This window comes from Pteropus vampyrus, unplaced genomic scaffold (assembly GCF_000151845.1).
Source record: "Pteropus vampyrus isolate Shadow unplaced genomic scaffold, Pvam_2.0 Scaffold44, whole genome shotgun sequence".
NCBI classification, from domain to species: domain Eukaryota; kingdom Metazoa; phylum Chordata; class Mammalia; order Chiroptera; family Pteropodidae; genus Pteropus; species Pteropus vampyrus.
Genome location: NW_011888825.1, coordinates 7,192,887 through 7,210,471, shown reverse-complemented (window position 1 = coordinate 7,210,471; position 17,585 = coordinate 7,192,887). Strand labels below are relative to the sequence as shown.

The 17,585-nt window shown below is 36.9% G+C and overlaps 1 protein-coding gene across 1 annotated transcript in view; it reads left to right on the top strand.

Annotated features, from left to right (window-relative positions):
- Positions 1 to 399: 399 nt before the first annotated feature.
- The window catches only part of CDRT1 (CMT1A duplicated region transcript 1), a 38,894-nt gene continuing 21,708 nt past the window's right edge, over positions 400 to 17,585 (top strand). Inside the window, exons 1-7 of the mRNA XM_023529957.1 lie at positions 400 to 1,392; positions 3,363 to 3,536; positions 4,464 to 4,661; positions 4,752 to 4,879; positions 5,648 to 5,770; positions 8,888 to 8,997; positions 10,627 to 10,827. Coding sequence (XP_023385725.1) covers positions 885 to 1,392; positions 3,363 to 3,536; positions 4,464 to 4,661; positions 4,752 to 4,879; positions 5,648 to 5,770; positions 8,888 to 8,997; positions 10,627 to 10,827 — 1,442 coding nt within the window. The 5' untranslated portion in view covers positions 400 to 884. The remainder of the gene's footprint in view (positions 1,393 to 3,362; positions 3,537 to 4,463; positions 4,662 to 4,751; positions 4,880 to 5,647; positions 5,771 to 8,887; positions 8,998 to 10,626; positions 10,828 to 17,585) is intronic.

Below are 17,585 nucleotides of genomic sequence, written 5' to 3'. Positions count from 1 at the left end.
ATCCTCACAAAGACTCTATGAAGTAGGAACTAACTGTTGTCTCAATTTTTCAGGTGAGGGAAGTAAAGCAGAGAGGATTAAGTAATGTACTTGTGTGCACAGAGCTAGTAAGCAGGTGGGCTGTGGTCCAAACCCAGGAATCTGGCCCAGACCCCACACTCTTCATTGCTAAGCTGTACTGCCTCCTAGACACAAGGGTGGGTGTGTGACTGAGGTTGGAAGTCCCCAAATGCATTCTTAGGCCCAATGAAAATTCTTCCTCTAAGGAGTGCTTCCCTGAAGAGGTTTCTGTTTGCATTCTGAAGCAATTAAATAACTTAAATTTATATTAAACATTTGTGTTTTTATTTGATGATAAGTTAAGAAAATAAATGTAAACATATTCAGGATCATTGGGATAGCCACCTTATAACCAAACAGCTATAAACATAAGAAGTTACATCTAATTTTATATTCAGAAATATTTCAAAGTCATTAACAACAATAACAATAATTAAAGCTCAATACCAGCCTCTAAAATATTTTTTTTCCTTTAAAAGTGGTTTATATATTACTTAAATTTGATTAACACTATTTTTATTGTTCAAGAAATGAGATGACCAGCTCTTTCAGAATATACAGCAACTGCCTCCACTTGAAAGTACCAGGTTTAGGAGATTTACGGTAAAGCCATGTTTCCTAGGAGGTCAGTACAAAAAGCCAGACTTCTACCGGCAGTTTCTGGGAGAGATAAGCTTTCCATCCATTTCAGTGGTTTATTTTTTTCTCTGGGAGATGTTTATAACAGAAAAGGCTCAAGTGGGATATTTATCACCTTCTCCTGTTCCTCTGGTGTTTGGTGGAGTTGACCACAGGCAAGGATAAAATGAGCTGGTCGTCTCAGGATGATGGAAAACCTGGAATCAAGGCTCAAGAATGCCCCCTATTTTTGCTGTGAGAAGGGAAACGATTCTGTCCCCGTGTGCCAGAAGTGTGAAACATGTGTCTTGGCTTGGAAGATCTTCTCTACCAAAGAGTGGTTCAAAAGGATTGGCGAGATATCGCAGAGGAGGTTTCTAGTTAGCATCCTGGAGCAGTTAGATAGCTTATATTTGTTACACTATTTTCAAAATATCCTTCAGACCACACAGGGGAAGGATTTCATCTACAACAGGTCCCGGATCAACCTCAGCAAGAAGGAGGGGAAAATCGTGAATTCCTCCTTGAACCAGATGTTAGATAAAACATTAGAACAGAAGATGAGGGAGATATTGTACTGGTTTGGGAACAGCACCCACCGGACTAAGGCAAATTATACACTCTTGCTGCTGCAAATGTGTGACCCCAAGTTATTGCTCACTGCTGCTGATGTCATCAGAGTCCTGTTTCAGAGAGAGTGGAAGAACATTTCAGGTAAATAAGGACACAGGTAGAGGAGACCAGAGGGCCCCAAAGACTAGGGAGCCAGGCTTCAGGAGGCTGTAAAGAGACCTGGGGTATTGTGAAACTTATGCAGATGAGGATTTTCTAGAAGGCAGGATAGAGTTCTTTGTCCTGACACACAATCTTGTTTATCAAAAGAGAAATTGTTGAATGTGACTTCCTTCTAGAAAATGACAAATAGCAAATGTAGAAAGTTGTACAGAACTTTTAACTGTCAAGCATTTAAAGTAGATTTCTGCATTTCTTTGGCCCAGAAATGGTTGGTCTGAGTTTCTATTACTGAAGGCTGGTATGGCTCCTGCATTAGTGAGCTAGGGATTGGACTGGGCTTGGGAGGGATGAATTGTTTTGCCCTTCACCTTGCACTGCACTGAAACCAGACCAACAGGTAAAAACTTAAGGCTTTTTTTTTTTTTTCATTCCTTCCACCATATTCCTTGTTCACACATAAACACCAAGCTTGAAGTGGAGTTTATCCAAGGCTAGAGATAGCAAAAGGGCTAAATAAGGTTAGCACAGTAGTTCTCAAATTTTAGCTTGTATTAGAATTCCTGGTAGGGCTTATAAAAACACAGATGGCTGGGCTCTCTCAGAGCTCCTGACTCAGCAGGTCTGATAAGTTGCATTTCTAACAAGTTCCCAGCTGTTGCTAACGTTGCTGATCTGGTGACCTCGCTTTGAGAGCCATTGATCTAGGGTGTTGGTGAGATCTTGGAAATGTTTGGCCAGCTCAATCAAGGAAGCAAAAGAAACCAGAAAGGAAGCAAGAGTTAGAAGATCCAGGGGAATCTGGGAGTAGAAGATCCAGCATGGGGAAGCACAGGTTTAGTCAAGGTGGGAGAAAGCTGGGAGGGAGAGGTCAGATGGAAGAGTTTCAGTTTGAGCTCTTGAAGGATGGGAATTCCTAATGTCCATGAGACCTAATTTGTGGTTATCATTGTAGACTAATTGTATCCAAAAGAATTTTAAGAATAGATAACCTAGGCAGTGGTTTCCAACCTTTTTGGCACCAGGGATCAATGTTCCTGTGAGAATCTAATTCCTGATGATCTGAGGTGGAACTAAGGTGGTGATGCTAGTGCTGGGGAGTGGCTGAAAATGCAGATGAAGCTTTGTTGGCTTGCCTACCTGCCGCTCATCTCCTGCAGTGTGGCTCTGTTCCTAACAAGCCACTGGCCAGTACTGGTCTGCAGCCTGGGGGTTGGGGACCCCTGACCTAGGGGACAATTAGATCCTGATGTATGCCACTTTTAGAGAACCCTACAAATAGATTAGAGATCAACCAGCCCGGCTCTTTAATTTTATAGATGAGGGATCCAAAGTTCAGGGAATCTGAGTAATTGGCATAGGTCACCTAGCAGGAGTTTGAAAACCAGGACTCCCCTCCTGAATACCTTCCACTGTGCAACACTATTCCCCACCCCAAACGAGGACAGACTACCGTATGCCTGGCTTGTACAAGCACATGCATTATTTTGTGGTTCTCTCAAAGGCTTTTATCACCCTCTATAGCAATCAACTACTTATATTGGAGTAAGATTGTGCAAACTTCTCCTTTTCCTAGGGGAACTTCTCTTTTAAAAAGTTAAATTTTGTGTTTTGGTGAAAGGTTAATTATTTATATCATTGAAGAAAATTAAGCCGGAGCTTCGAAAAAGCAGTGCCTCTTCCAGCTCCTGCCGATAGCACTCTCACACTCTCTCCTCATGTACAGAGCTGTGATAAATTTTGTATTAGAGGTGGGTTGGCAAAATCTAATGAGCTTTCTGTGATTTTTGCATAGAAACTCAGAGGTCCTAAATAAAAACAGACATAACTGGCCTGGTCCATTTTATGTAGATTTAAAAGAAACAGGTAGAAATGAAACCATTTCTCTTCATCGCCTTTTCCTCCACACACATGCTTAAAGTGCAACCTTGTCTTGATCTTTTGTTTTTCAGGGCTCGAACAAGACTCTAATCATATGTTTTTCTTCCCTGAGAAAGATTATGACCCCAAGTCTGAGATCTCACATGTCTACTGGGCAGCCAGAACCAGGAACACATCCTTCCCTTTGTCCAAAAATTCAAGAAAAGAAAACTTGCTTGAAAATGTGGGGGGAGCATCTAATACTGGTAAGTCGGCTTGTAGTGAGAAAGCCAATAGGTATGAGATTGGGAAGTACCATTAGAATCAGAGGGGCTGGTAAGGCAATAGCATCTGGGGATAACAGATTTGGAGAATTAACATTCATTTTTCACATATGGTTGTTGAGCTCTCTGATATTTATTTCCTCATTTAATCTCACATCTGGGAAGGGGAGAAGGAAAAATTAACATCAGTCAGTATGACCCTAAAGTCCATGTTTTCACCTCTTCAGCATGCTGCCTCTGAGAGACATCTGAAAACAGAGTCCAGGAAGGAAACTCTTAAAGGCTTCTTTGGAAGTCTCTCTCTTTCCCTTGTCTAGTCCCTGACCTCTGACTTGGTGGGCACCTCTAGAATTCAACCTACTGGTTTTGAAAAATTCAATGGGTATTTTTGCATCATTGAATTCAGTCTTAAGGAGGAAATAAAAGCAGTGGGAAATTTGGGTCCTGACCTCAAGGCCCTGCTAAGTTGGTATTCAAAGCAAGACATATGCATGAAACAATTACAAGAAACACAACACACAGATTCTAAAACATTTTTTATATGGAAAATTTCAAATTTCAAAAGTAGATAGAACAGTGTAATAACTATTCACATAATCATCACCCAGCTTCGATAATTATCATTATTATATTTCATCTTTGAAAATCATTTAAAATGCTTTCTTGTGTGATTTAAAGGAAATTCCAGACACCATGCCATTTTGTCTGAGCAAGACAAGCTTTGAGACGACAGACATCTCCTTGAGTTGGGGAGGTTGAAAAGTACTTGTATTAGGGGGTGTCTATTTTCAGTTTGACAGAAGAAATGACAAAAATCTAGTGGCCCAAGGACAGGCTCTGGTAGTTCTGCTGTCCTGGAGTTACCACAGAGACAATCCAACCATGCACCTTTTTCTGGCTTCATTCTAGAGTCCCAAGGGAAGAGTTCATTCCAGTGTATTTGTGAGATGAATAGGCTATTTTCTGGAAAAGCAGACATGCCCAAGGCAAGATACACTTCTGCTCTGTTGGATGACCTGGATGCTGTCAGAGACCTGTCTTCTGGAGTCAGAAAATATCGGGACTTCATCCGTTACCTGCCCATCCACCTCTCCCAATATATTCTAAGTATGCTGGGGTGTATTGGGGGATTTCTCAAGAGACCTCCCCATTGCATTCCAGTTTGAAGGTTCTCAGGTCTATCTTTTTTTTTTTCAGGTATGCTGGATAAAAATACCCTGCACAAGTGTGCCTCTGTGAGCCAGCACTGGGCCACATTGGTACAACAAGTCAAGATGGACCTGTCGATGCATACATTTATTCAGAACCAGATTGCCTTATTGCAGGTACTTCCTGTCTGGGAGAGGACAATCTGGAGAGTAGCCTCATTTCCCTGTTAAGGTTGGCCTGACCTTTACCTGGTCTCCTGCTCCACATTTGCTGCTTTGTATTCTTCAGCAGTCACTTTCTTTTTAATGTAGACTCCCTGTTAATCACCCTTTACTGTCTCATTGTCAGTGTGTCTAGCAGGGACAACATATATAGAAACCTCTCAGGAAGAGAGAGGCAGAGCCTTTCTGTAACCTCACAAAGCAGGAAATTTTCCCCTCAAGAGCTATATTGTGGTTTATGCAATGAGAAAGCCATGAGTATATTTCTGGGTCAGCCTTATGTGGTACACAGATGTTTACAAGGCAACCAACTTTATTTTTAGGTTAAAATGCAATTTTCCCCCTGATAGTAACCATCTCTAGCATTTTTTCTTCTGTTTCTTGCCTTAAGCCCAACCTTAAATTATGGATTCTTGGTAGCTTGGATTTTTTCCAGCAGAGATAGAAGAGAGAAGATGAGAAGAAGCAGGTATTGTGAGGCAGGCCATATTCTGGAAAGCTGGGAACTGCTGACCATCTCTTGCTGGTCTTGCTACATATCTTTGGTATCATCATCCTCCTTAAGCCAGTCTGCACCTACTCTGGGCCTAAGTGGCCAGGCCCAGAGTTTCCTTAGCCAGAGCTTACCCATCTTTCAGATCTTGCCAAGCACTAATTTTTTTTCCTCTTCTCTTAGAGAATAGGAACCAAGAATGGCTATTTTCTGTTATTTTTTTTCCCCAGGGATCCTACACAAGGGGAATAGATCCTAATTACGCCAACAAGCTTTTTATCCCAGTTCCTAAAATGATAGATGATGGAAAGCGTGTGCGGGCGAAAAATCAGAAATGGAAACTGAGAATGAAGGTGGGTTCTGATGGCATCGGGGGGCGGGGGGAGGGAAGGGAGAAGACAAATAACTGTGCATGTCTCATTCTTACTGTCTGTTGAAGGTTGAAGTCCAGGCTCGGTCTTCACATAGGACTTAGGAAATGGGAACATATTGGATATAGGAGGTGACATTCCTTAAGGGAGACAACAGTTCTGTGCTATGTGTTCTTAAGCAAGTCATTTCCTTTCTTTAAGTCTTAAATGCCTCATCCATTAAATGAGTGATTGATGTCATTGTCCTTTTTAGGGTTCTTCCTTACTTCAAATCCCATGGCTATATCCTATGTTCATGGTACCAAGTCATCTAGTAGAGATCTCAGAACCAGGAACAACATCAGTGATAGCTATCAGTCCATGAATCTAGAGGCTGTAAGAGTCTGTGGATCTGGAATGAGAAGGACATGAAGGGAGTGCCAGGGCTGGTACAGAATGTCCAGGGTCTAGAATGAATTAAGCTTTCTCACCTTTCACTTACAGGTTCATTCTGATTCTTAGATTGAAGGGGAGAGTTAATTAACAGTAGACCTCCATACCAAATCTTGAGCAATAATGAAGAGTAGATAGAATACTGTGAGCTCTATGTTCTGCCTATCCAGCAGAACATAAAACCATCAGATTTCTAAAACCATTAGATTTCTGCTCCCTCCTCTCTGCTCAAAGGCCTTCTATTTTGAGATCTATTCAATGGGCCTTGAAAGAATACTTAATGAGAGCTGGTAAGACTGTAGTTTCCCATAAGGAAACTAAATAAATTATAATTTGAGATATAGAAGCCTCCAGAGAAACTATCTAGTTCACATGTCTGTAGATGCCAGACAGGTCCCATGAATGAGTGAGATGGGTAGTGTGAACAGTAAAGAATGGTGGGACTGTGATGACCTAGAGAGTTTACTTCCTATCCAGAGGGCCAGTTTCTACTCAACTGCAGCTATTTATTGCCTTGGGAGACTGTGGACCTCAATCTTCCAGACCATCTGAGCTTTTAAAAGAAGCTAGGGATTTGAATTATCATGTGATAATTTGCTTTTCTTAAATGCTTTTCTTATTTACCTCATTTGACCTGCAATTAAAAAAAAAATCTCTGAGTTGGCCCATTAACTCATTTTATAGAGGAAGACACTGAGGCACAGAGAGTTCCAGGTCTCTTAGCTAGTGGAGTAACAGAGATACAAGTTAAATGCTGATCTGCTTTTTCCAAGCCTGTTGCTTTGTTAAGTATAACAAAACTAACACCCTTATTCCTTAGGTGATGTAGCTAGTAACTGTCTGAAAAAAAAAAAAAAGACTACCCAGACAGTGTTTAATATTTTAGAAATGTATAATTTAAGAAAAGAGAGAGAAACAAGTAATGCAGTATGGAGACCAGAAGAGAACATGTGAAATAGAAAGATTAAGCAATTAAGGGACCTGCTAGGAAAAGGTGGAAGTGAGTGCTTTTGAGGGGTGCTGATTGAAATGGATACTGAGCTGAAACAGTGTGCCAGGCATGTTGCCAAGGGCTTTATACACATCATGTACTTGATCTTCACTATAGGTCGGGTAGATAGCATTTTTCCCAGTTTACGGAAGTGGAAAATAAGGCCATGATGTTAGAAAACTTGCCCAAATTCTCAGAGCTGGTCAGTGGAAAAACTGGGATTTGAACCCAAGTCTTTTTCCTCTCAGTGACTCTACCATGTAGTTTCTAGGCTCTTAAACTTAATTGATGAGTAAGAGCCAAGGAATTCCAGAGAATTGGATTGAGAAGCCGAGGAAGCCTCATTTAATTCAAGGCAGGACATCAGAACTTCTTGGACACTGGAGGACAGGCAGTTAGACAGATTTTTCCTGGGAGAGACTTCTAGGTGGATATCAGTGCTTGGATAGAGATTTGGAAGGCAAGTGAGCTGAGGAAAGCAGGTATCTTGGAAAGTCTACAAGCATAGAGAAAGCTAAGGTTTGGAAGGAGACTTAGGAAGAGATGTCCTCAGGAGGACTCCAGTTACAAACATGATGGTGTGATCTTCTTTGCTTTTGTGATAAATCTCACCCAAGTTTTTGGTTTCCTGGTAGTGTGATTATTTTATGCTGTTTGAGAGTGAAGAGTATGGCTAGGAATAAGAATGGAACTGGGAGTCCAGTTGAGTCATCTATGCTAGAATTTAGTATACCTGGCATGCCATAGCTGCTCAGAAAGTGTATGATGAAGGGAGGGAGAGAAGCAGGGAGGGAAAAGGAAGAAAGGGAGGAAAGAAGGAAGGAACGATTGAAAAGGAAAGGCAAGCACCACTGTTGAAAGTTGATGAAATTTATTTCTTCTCTCTGAGGCTCAGATATTTCATCTGTAAAATAATGAGAATACTTTGTGGGGTGAATGATATACTTTGTGAGGCAGCATTTAGGAGAAATTAAGGTTGTAGATGTATGAAAACTTTGAAGCACAAATACATAGAATGTGTAGCAGTAATTTCACATATGGTTTGAGTTCCCACAAGTATGCTTTGTACAGTCAGGTATATGCAATATAAATGTGAAACCCTCACCTTCATGAAATGGTCAGTCAAAGGGAACCTGTGACTTGACTTGTGAGCATACCCTTCATGAGCTCATTTTTGGAAAAGTTGTGCTATCAGCAACATTGAAAGTTCATGGAATCAGAACACAGAGGTAGAAGAAGAATTAGGACCCTTGACTCAATATTTTCTAACTCGAGGATTACTTTAGTGCTGGTTCATTGGCCCCTTCCATCATCCCATAGCAGCAGCGAGAGTCTGAAGAAGAAGAATCCATGGGCCTTTGTGCCCTTGCCAGGGGAGACTCTAGAGCAGTGGTCCCCAAGCCTTGGGCCATGGACTGGGACTGGTCCATGGCCTGTTAGGAACTGCACCACACAGCAGGAGGTGAGCAGCGGGTGGGCAAGCAAGTGAAGCTTTGTCTCTGTTTGCAGCTGCTCCCCAGTGCTAGTATCACCACCTTAGCTCTACCTCAGATCATCAGGCATTAGATTGTAGTAGGAGTACAGTCTCTGGTGCCAAAAAATTTGGGGACCGCTGCTCTAAGGGATGTGTAGGTAAAGTTGCTGCTGTGCTTTGACTCCAAGTGTTTCCTTGTTAGAATGACTACAACCTGTGGACTGCATACCAGAACCAGGAAACCCAGCAGGTCCAGATGGAGGAGAGAAATGTCTTCTGTGGGACTTACAACATCCGCATTCTCTCTGACATGTAGGTACTGGAGTCCGAGCTCAGGTCTTCAATGACCCTTGAATTATCCACACTGGCGTCTTAGGATTTCCGTGACTCTTGTTCACTTGAAAAAGCAACACTTCCTCATCTCAAGCTCTAGCTCCAAACTAACAAGAGATCTTATTTGGAGAAGAGATGCTTGAATTTTGCATCATTCTCAGCACTGTGTGGAGGACACTTTCCCCTTATAAATTTTGGATGTAGTGACCAACAATCTTTTGTACAATTTATATGCACGAAATCTTACTTTTTTTGAAGTACCTTTATTGCTTTATTCTAATTTTCGAAGTAATATATGCTTAGTGGGAAAAAATGCACCAAATGCCAGAAAATGTATAGAGAAAAGCAAACAACTCACATAATCTTGTCATCTAGAGATAATCAGCACTAATATCGATATCTATCATACATTTTTTTTCTTTGCGTGCATAAATACATATTTTAAATAGAAGTGGGGTTATAGTATACATATTTCTGTAACTCTTCAAGCAAAATACTGTGGATATCTTTCCATGTTAAATATGAAAATGGTATTTATGAAAACTATATAGTGTGACATCACTTAGATATGCCATAAGAAGACCTTTTAATAACCATTCTTTAGGTCTAGGTTTCACTCTTCTGCCATTCTTTAGGCCTAGGTTTCACTCTTCATTCATGAATGTGAAGGCCTCTCTTTTGTGAATCATACTAACAAATTACATCTTGATCAGTCAGTAAGGGGAAGATAGAGCAGATGGGGAAAGGCAAAGTTGAGTTTTTATGAATATGGTGGTAAGTGCTCTTTAAAAGAGATAATGACTGCTTGAACTCAAGATATGACAAATGGAATGAGGACAAAATTGCTCCTCATATTTAGAGTGACTGTACATCCCTGTTTACTGAAATAATCCCACTTTACTCTGTGTTCCTGGAATAATTAATAGTAGTGTCTCCTTTCACAATAAAAAATGTTTGGGCAGTGAGTTATTTGGTTGTTTTTCTTATATTTTATTTATTTGCTGATAATCTTACGGGGGTTGCATGGATAAAGTTGGAAAATTAATCCAACTTGTTCTGTTTAATGTACTACAAGCTCATTGAGGGTAGGGTCCATATCTTACTCATCTTTGTATTTCCCATGGTTCCTATTAGCACAGGACTTTGAAACTAATATATGCTCATTGGATATTGGTTAAGAAAAAAAAGATTAAAAAGAAACAGTGGGATATGCGGTGGGTATAGATAGGGCTTTGCAACTCTGTTCCTGTGAGGTTTTTTTCATGAAAAAAAGTTTCCGTAGTCAAATAAGTTTGGGAAATACTTCATACTCTATTCTCTATCTTGAGGATTTATCATATACATTAGCAGAATTTTATTTTATTTTATCATTTTAGATTTGCCTTTTGTCTTTAGGTTTTAAATCTACCTGAAATGGATTTTTTTTTGTTATGTTATGAGTTAGGTTTCCATTAGGGGCCCGTTAATACTAGGCCTTGCCTTCTGCTATTTTCCCTTTTGGAAGGCCCTAAATTTTCCATTGTACCTGAAGATGAAAGCCATTGTGCTGAGTTCCAGGCAGGAATCTAACTCTTCTTTCATGGATCATCCTTTTCCCCGGCAACTCAGGTGGGACAGAAATAGAATCATCCACTATTCTGGGGGAGATTTGGTAGCTGTGTCATCTAATCGGAAGATTCAGCTTCTGGACATCTTACAAGTAAAGGAGATACCCATTGAGTTCCGAGGCCATGCTGGGAGTGTCCGCGCCCTCTTCTTGTGTGAGGATGAAAACTTTCTGCTGAGTGGGAGTTATGACCTGAGTATCAGGTGAGAGTTCCTAGAAAGTTGTGGTACATACTCCACCCAGAGCTTCAAGTCAGCCTATGGAGGAAGCACACATGCTTTTTCCTTTTTTCTTTTTTCGTTTATTGAAAAGTTATTCTAAATGATACTGACTTCTAAAATAACCCACAACATTTATTTTTGGCAAAATAAAAACCTTATATGTTTGTATGTTGTTTAAACTTTATATGAGATAGACATATAACGATTATCAGGTCTATTTTCTTTCTGATTCTATTTGAGTCAGAAAGTGTCTTTTTTAGCATTCTTAGGTGAAGGCAAAATTTATATTTCTTTTTATAGTTTCCTTCAGAGAAAAGTAATTTTTTGTGGGTATAAAATATGGTATGGAAGCAAAATAGTGTTAAAATGTATATATATATATATATTTTAAAACAATATAATAAAAACACATGTACTCATTACTCAGGCCAAGAAATAGAACATTATCATTCTTTAAATCCCCTTTGTGCCTTTCCCCTATTGCCTCTTTCTTCCTCCCAACCAGAGATGATGTTATTGTAATTCTATAGTAATTACTCCCTTGTATTTTTAAAATAAATTTCTTTATAGTGTTGCTACCTATTTATCTCTAAATATATCTATTACTTTTGTCCATTTTTGAACTTAACATCAATGGAATTGTGTTTTAAGAATTCATCTGTACTTGATTCTTGCACTGAACTATGATTTTGAGATTCATTCATATGATGTAGATAGCAGTAATGAATTTATTTTCACTGAGATACAGTATTTTATTGTATAAATATACCATAACTCACTTACTTATTCTTCTGTTAATGGATATTTAAGATGTTTCTAGTTTTTTAAAATTCTTTCAAAGAGCATGCCATAAATGTTCTTGGATTTGTCTCCCGGTGCCCACGTACATGAGTTAAAATTTTTTTTATTGAGATATAATTGACAGATGACATTTTAGTTTTAGGTGTACAACATAATGATTTGATATATGTATATATTGCAAAATGATTACCATGGTAAGTTTAGTTATATCCATCACCACAGATAGTTAAAATTTGTGTGTGTGTGTGTGTGTGTGTGTGTGTGTGTGTGTGTGTGTGTGATGAGAACTTTTAAGATCTACTCTCTTAGCAATTTTCATATATATAGTACAGTATTGTTACCTGGAGTGCATGAGTTTTTTTTTTTAAAGTATATTCTTAGTAGTGGAATTTTTTCCTAGGTAGGAGTATTAAATTGTTTTCCAAAGTGGTTGTATTTACTCTCACTTCCATCGGCAGGGTATGAGAAGATCCCTTATAAATCTTCATGAACACTTAGTATTGTCAGTGTTGAATATTTGCCAATTTGCCAAAAACTTGCCAATCTAATGGGTATTAAAAAATCCTCATTGTAGTTCCAGTTTTAACTTTACTGATTACTAATGAGGTTGAACATCTTTTCATGTGTATATGAGTCAGAGTTCTTCAGAGAAACAGAACCAGTATGTGTGTATATATATATATATATATATATATATTGTGTGTGTGTGTATCTATCTATATCTATCTATCTATATCTATCTATTTATCTATCTATCTAAATACATATTATATCTATCTATCTATCTATCTATCTATCTATCTATCTATCTATCTATCTATCTATCTATAGAGAGAGATTTGTTACAAGAAATTGTCTCATGTAATTATGGAGCCTGGAAAGTCTAAAATATGCAGTGTGGGCTGGCAAGCTGGAGACCCAAGAGAGCTGAGGGTGCAGATGAAGTCTACAGGCCATCTCCCTCTTGCGTTATGGAGAGAAATCTGCTTTAGTCACAGTTTACCAATTTAAATGTTAATCTCGTCCAAAAACATCCTCTAAGTTGACACATAAAATTAATTATCACAATGTGTTTTAGAGCCATTTGTGTTTCCTCTTCTATGAAATTCCTGTTCAGTTATTTGTCGTCATCATTTATCTTTTTTCTTTTTCTTTGGTTTAGCCCATTTTTTTTTCTGTTGATTCTTTTATCCTTTCCTTATTGATTTATAGGAGTTTTTTATATTTTCTGGATACTAATTCTTGTTTATTTTTGTGTTGTATATTTGTTCTTCTGATTTAAGACTCATCTTTTCACTGTGGTGTCTTTTGATGTACAGAAATCATTAACTTTAATGTAATAGACTCTGTCAATTTGACATGTTTAAGATACCCTTCCTTACCTTAAAGCCATGAAGACATTCTCCATACTAACTTTTTAAAAGTTTTTTTTTTTTGAAAATAGGTTTGCCTTTCATCTTTAGATATTAAATCTACCCAAAACTAGCTTTAGTTATTATCTGTGGTAAGGGTCCAATTACCTTTTTGTTTCCTTTCTTCATTTGGAAATTTAATTATCTGAGTATCATTTATGAAAAAAACTATCCTTTTCCCCATTGGTCTGTACTACTTGCATTCTGATAAGGCAAGTGTCCATATATTTAAATTTTGTGTTCTCTACTCTATTTCATTTGTCTGTTTGACTATTGTTGGTTAATACCATATTGTCTTTACTTTCATTTTTAAAGGCTTTATATCTGGTAGGACAAATCCCCGCCTCTTCTTCTTCTTCAAATGTTTTAGCCTTTCTTAGACTTTGGCGCTTCTATCTAAATCTTTTTTGGTGGGGAAGAAAGAGGGAGATTTTTTTTCATTCTTTTCCAGACCTCAGGTGCAGAGGATTGAGTGGATTATACTTCCCTGTTATGTCATAATTATTGGTTTGTACAAGGCTCCATTTCTAGTTTATTTATTTATTAATTATATTTTATCTCTATTTTCACTCCTATTCTTATCTTTCTTCATGTGTTTCTTTTTTATTTATTTTTTTATGTTCCTTTAAAATGTGTGCTGATATATTTTGTATAATTATAAAAATTTTCATTTATAGTGTTATTTTAAATTCTCTTGGTTTCTAACTTTTGTACCTCACCTTATGTTTCAAAGATTCATCCATGTTACCCACCAGTCAGTTGATTTTTAAGTGTTGTATCATACTCCAAGGTCTGCATATGTACATTTTACCTACTTGCTTCCCCAGGGATAGACACTAGTTTGACTTCAAATAACGCTGTATTGATCAGCATATCCTTTCATGAGCGTTGGGAGATGTCTTAGGGATATGTGCCCAGGAGAAGACTTGCTGAGACTTAAGATAGGTGGTACTTAATTTGACTAAGTAGCAAGTAATAAGTTTGCTTATTAACTTTTGGGGCTTCCTCTTTTTAAAATTGCCTGATTATGTCTTTGCCCATTTTTCTATTGAGGCTACTCTAATTTTCTTATTAATTTGCAGTTCCTTGTATTTTCTTCTATATGTTAGTCCCTTGTCAATTTTAAAATTACAAGTATCTTCTATTTTTTTAATCAACATATTAACTTTGTTTATAGTATCTTCTGTTAAATAAAAATTCTTAATATTGATGTAATAAAATCAATCAGTTTATAATTTTTTTGGCCTTGTGTCTGTGATTCTTTCAAAATCAAGGTCACAAAGATATTTTTAAATATTTTCTTCTATTAACTTTATAGTTTTACCTTTTGCATTAAGTTCTTTACTCTATTTGCAGTCCGACTTTGTATGTGGTATTAAATAGAATTTTCATTTTACTTGTTTCTTTTTAAATAAAGTGAGCAGTTTTCCCCACAGCAACTACTAAATAACCTGCCATTTTCTTCATTGATTTATGGTGCCATCTTTATCACACAATAATTTCTCATGTGTACATGAGATTGTCTCTGTGAACTCACTATTCTAAACCATTGGTTTGTTTTTCTGTTTTTGCATCAAAACCACCTTTTTTTATTTGAAAGACTTAATTTTTATAGAGCAGTTTTAGGTTACAGCAAAACTGAGCAGAAGGTACTGAGATTCCTCACCCATCCTCTGCTTCCATACATGCATATCATCCCCCATTATCAACATCCTCTAGCAGAGTGATATATTTGTTATAATTGATGAACTTACAGACTCATCATAATAACTCAAAGTTCATAGTTTACCTTAGGGTTCACTCTTGGTGTTTTACACTTTTTGAATTTGGACAAATATATGACATGTATCTATCATTATAGTATCATACAGGGTATTTTCATTGCCCTAAAAATGTGTTCTGCCTATTCATCCTTCTTACCCCAACATCTAGCAACCACTGATATTTTTAGTCTCCATAACTGTGCCTTTTCCAGAATGTCAAATAATTGGAATCATACAGTAGATAGCCTTTTCAGATTGGTCTCTTTCACTTAGTAATATGCATTTAAATTTCCTCTATGTCTTTTCATGGCTTGATAGATTGTTTTTCTTTCACACTGAAAGATATTCCATTGTCTGGATATACCACAGTTTATTTATTCACCTACTGAAGGACATCTCGATTGCTTCTGAGTTTTGGCAATTATGAATAAAGCTGCTATAAACATCTGTGTGCAGGTGTTTTTGTGGATATTTTTTCAACTCCTTTGGGTAAATAACAAGGAGCATGACTGCTGGATCATATGGTGAAAGTATGTTTAGTTTTGTAAGAAACCACCAATTGTCTTCCAAAGTGACCGTATTATTCTATATCTCCATCAACAACAAATGAGAGTTCCTGTTACTTTATATCCTCACCAGCATTTGATGTTGTCAGTGTTCTGTATTTTGACTATTCTAATAGGTCTGCAGGGGTATCTTATTGTTTTATTTTGTGTTTCTCTGATTACCTATGCTGTGGAGCATCTTTTCATGTGCTTATTTGTCATCTATGTATCTTCTTTGGTGAGTTGTCCAAGATCTTTGACTAATTTTTTAATTGAGTTGTTTGTTTTTTTTTATTGTTGAGTTTTAAGAGCTTTTTATATATCAGTCCTTTATCAGATGTGTCTTTTGCAAATATTTTTCTTCCAGTCTGTGGCTTTTCTTCTCATTTCCTTGACATTGTCTTTTGCAGAGCAGATATTTTTAATTTTAATAAAGTCCAGCCTATCAAATATTTTTTTCACGGATTATGCCTTTGGTGTTGTATCTAAAAAGTCATTGCCACATCCAAAGTCATCTAATTTTCTCCTATGCTATCTTTTAGGAATTTTATAGTTTTGGGTTTTACATTTAAGTCTATGCTCCATTTTGAGTTAATTTTTGTGAAAGCTATAAAGTCTGTTTTTAAATTCCTTTTTTGCATGTGGATATCCAGTTGTTTCAGCACTATTTGTTGAAAAGACTATTTTTGCTCCACTGTATTGCCTTTACAATCAGTTAACTATATGTGTGTCTATTTCTGGGCTCTCTATTCCTTTCTATTGATCTATTCGTTTATTCTTTCACCAATACCACAGTATCTTAAATTATTGAAACTTTATAGTAAGTCTTGGCGTTGAGTAATATCAGTCCTCCAACTTTTTTCCTTTCCTTTGATATTGTGTTAGCAATTCTGAGTTTTATGTCTCTTGATATAAACATTAGAATAAGTCTGTTAATATCCACAAAATAACTTGCTGGGATTTTGATTGGGACCACCTTGTTTTTTAAATTTTTATTAAAACAAAACTGTTTTTAGTTTAAAGAATGTTTTAATATATGATAGTGGGGCAAGTTCTACTCTCTTTTTTTATGTAACTTAGCTATGGCATATATTTTTTGAGTTTTTAGAGTAAGTTTGTCAACTTAAAACACCTAACTAGACTTGAGTGGGGTTGCATTGAATTTATAGATTAACTTGTGCAACACATTTATTTCTTTGTTCTTAGAGCTTTAAAATTTTCTTTATAAAAGTCTTGTATATTCTTATTTAATACCTATAAACTTTATAATTTTATTGCTATTGTGAATGGTATCTTATTTTCGTTTATATTTTCAAATTGGTTGTTACTACTATAGAGAAATGATATTGATTTTTGTAGGTTGATTTTGTATTCAGCAACTTTGATAACCTGTCTTATTAATTCTAAAAGTAAATGTGTTGATTTGGTTTTTTTATGTAGATAATCTTATCAACTGGAAATGACAATATATTATCTTCTTTTCTAATACTTATATTATTAGTATATTATTATTTTTTTTTCTATCATTCTAATTTGGCCTAGGCCTTCTAGTTTAAGCTGTAGCTGTGAGAGCAGGCATCTGTATCTTGTTCCCCTTTTTGAAGGGAGAATACCTATAGCTTCTCTTTTAAGCACATTACTTGCTGTTATGACTTTGGTTTATAAGTTTACTAAATCAAGGACGTTTATTTTATTTCTGTTTTTTTCTAAAAGTATTTATCAAATATCATTTCTGCATAAGTTAAGAAAAACAACCTGGACATATGATTGACCATGTTGTTAAAAACAGAAATTTAGAACATGTTTTTTTCATACCTCTGGGACATCGTTAAACATACTGTGGGTGCGTACTAGGCTTCAACAAACAGATAAGGCCATAGGACATTTGGGAATAATTGAAGAAAAAGCTTAACACATTCGAAGAAAAACAAAAGAAACATTTATTAACCATTTATTATGTGCCAAGTTTAATAATAACTCTATGAGGTAAATACCATTATTATCTCCATCATTTACAGATGGAGAACTGAGGTACAGAGTGGTTCCCTAACTTACCCAAGATCACACAGTTAATAAGTGATGGACCTGAGATTGGACCTCAGGCATCCTGGCTCCAGAGCCCATTATCTTAATATTACACTTTGACCTGTCATGAAAGCAATCTGACAGAAGTGGGAGTCTGTATTAATGATAATTGAGAGACCTCAAGCAAGTTTGCT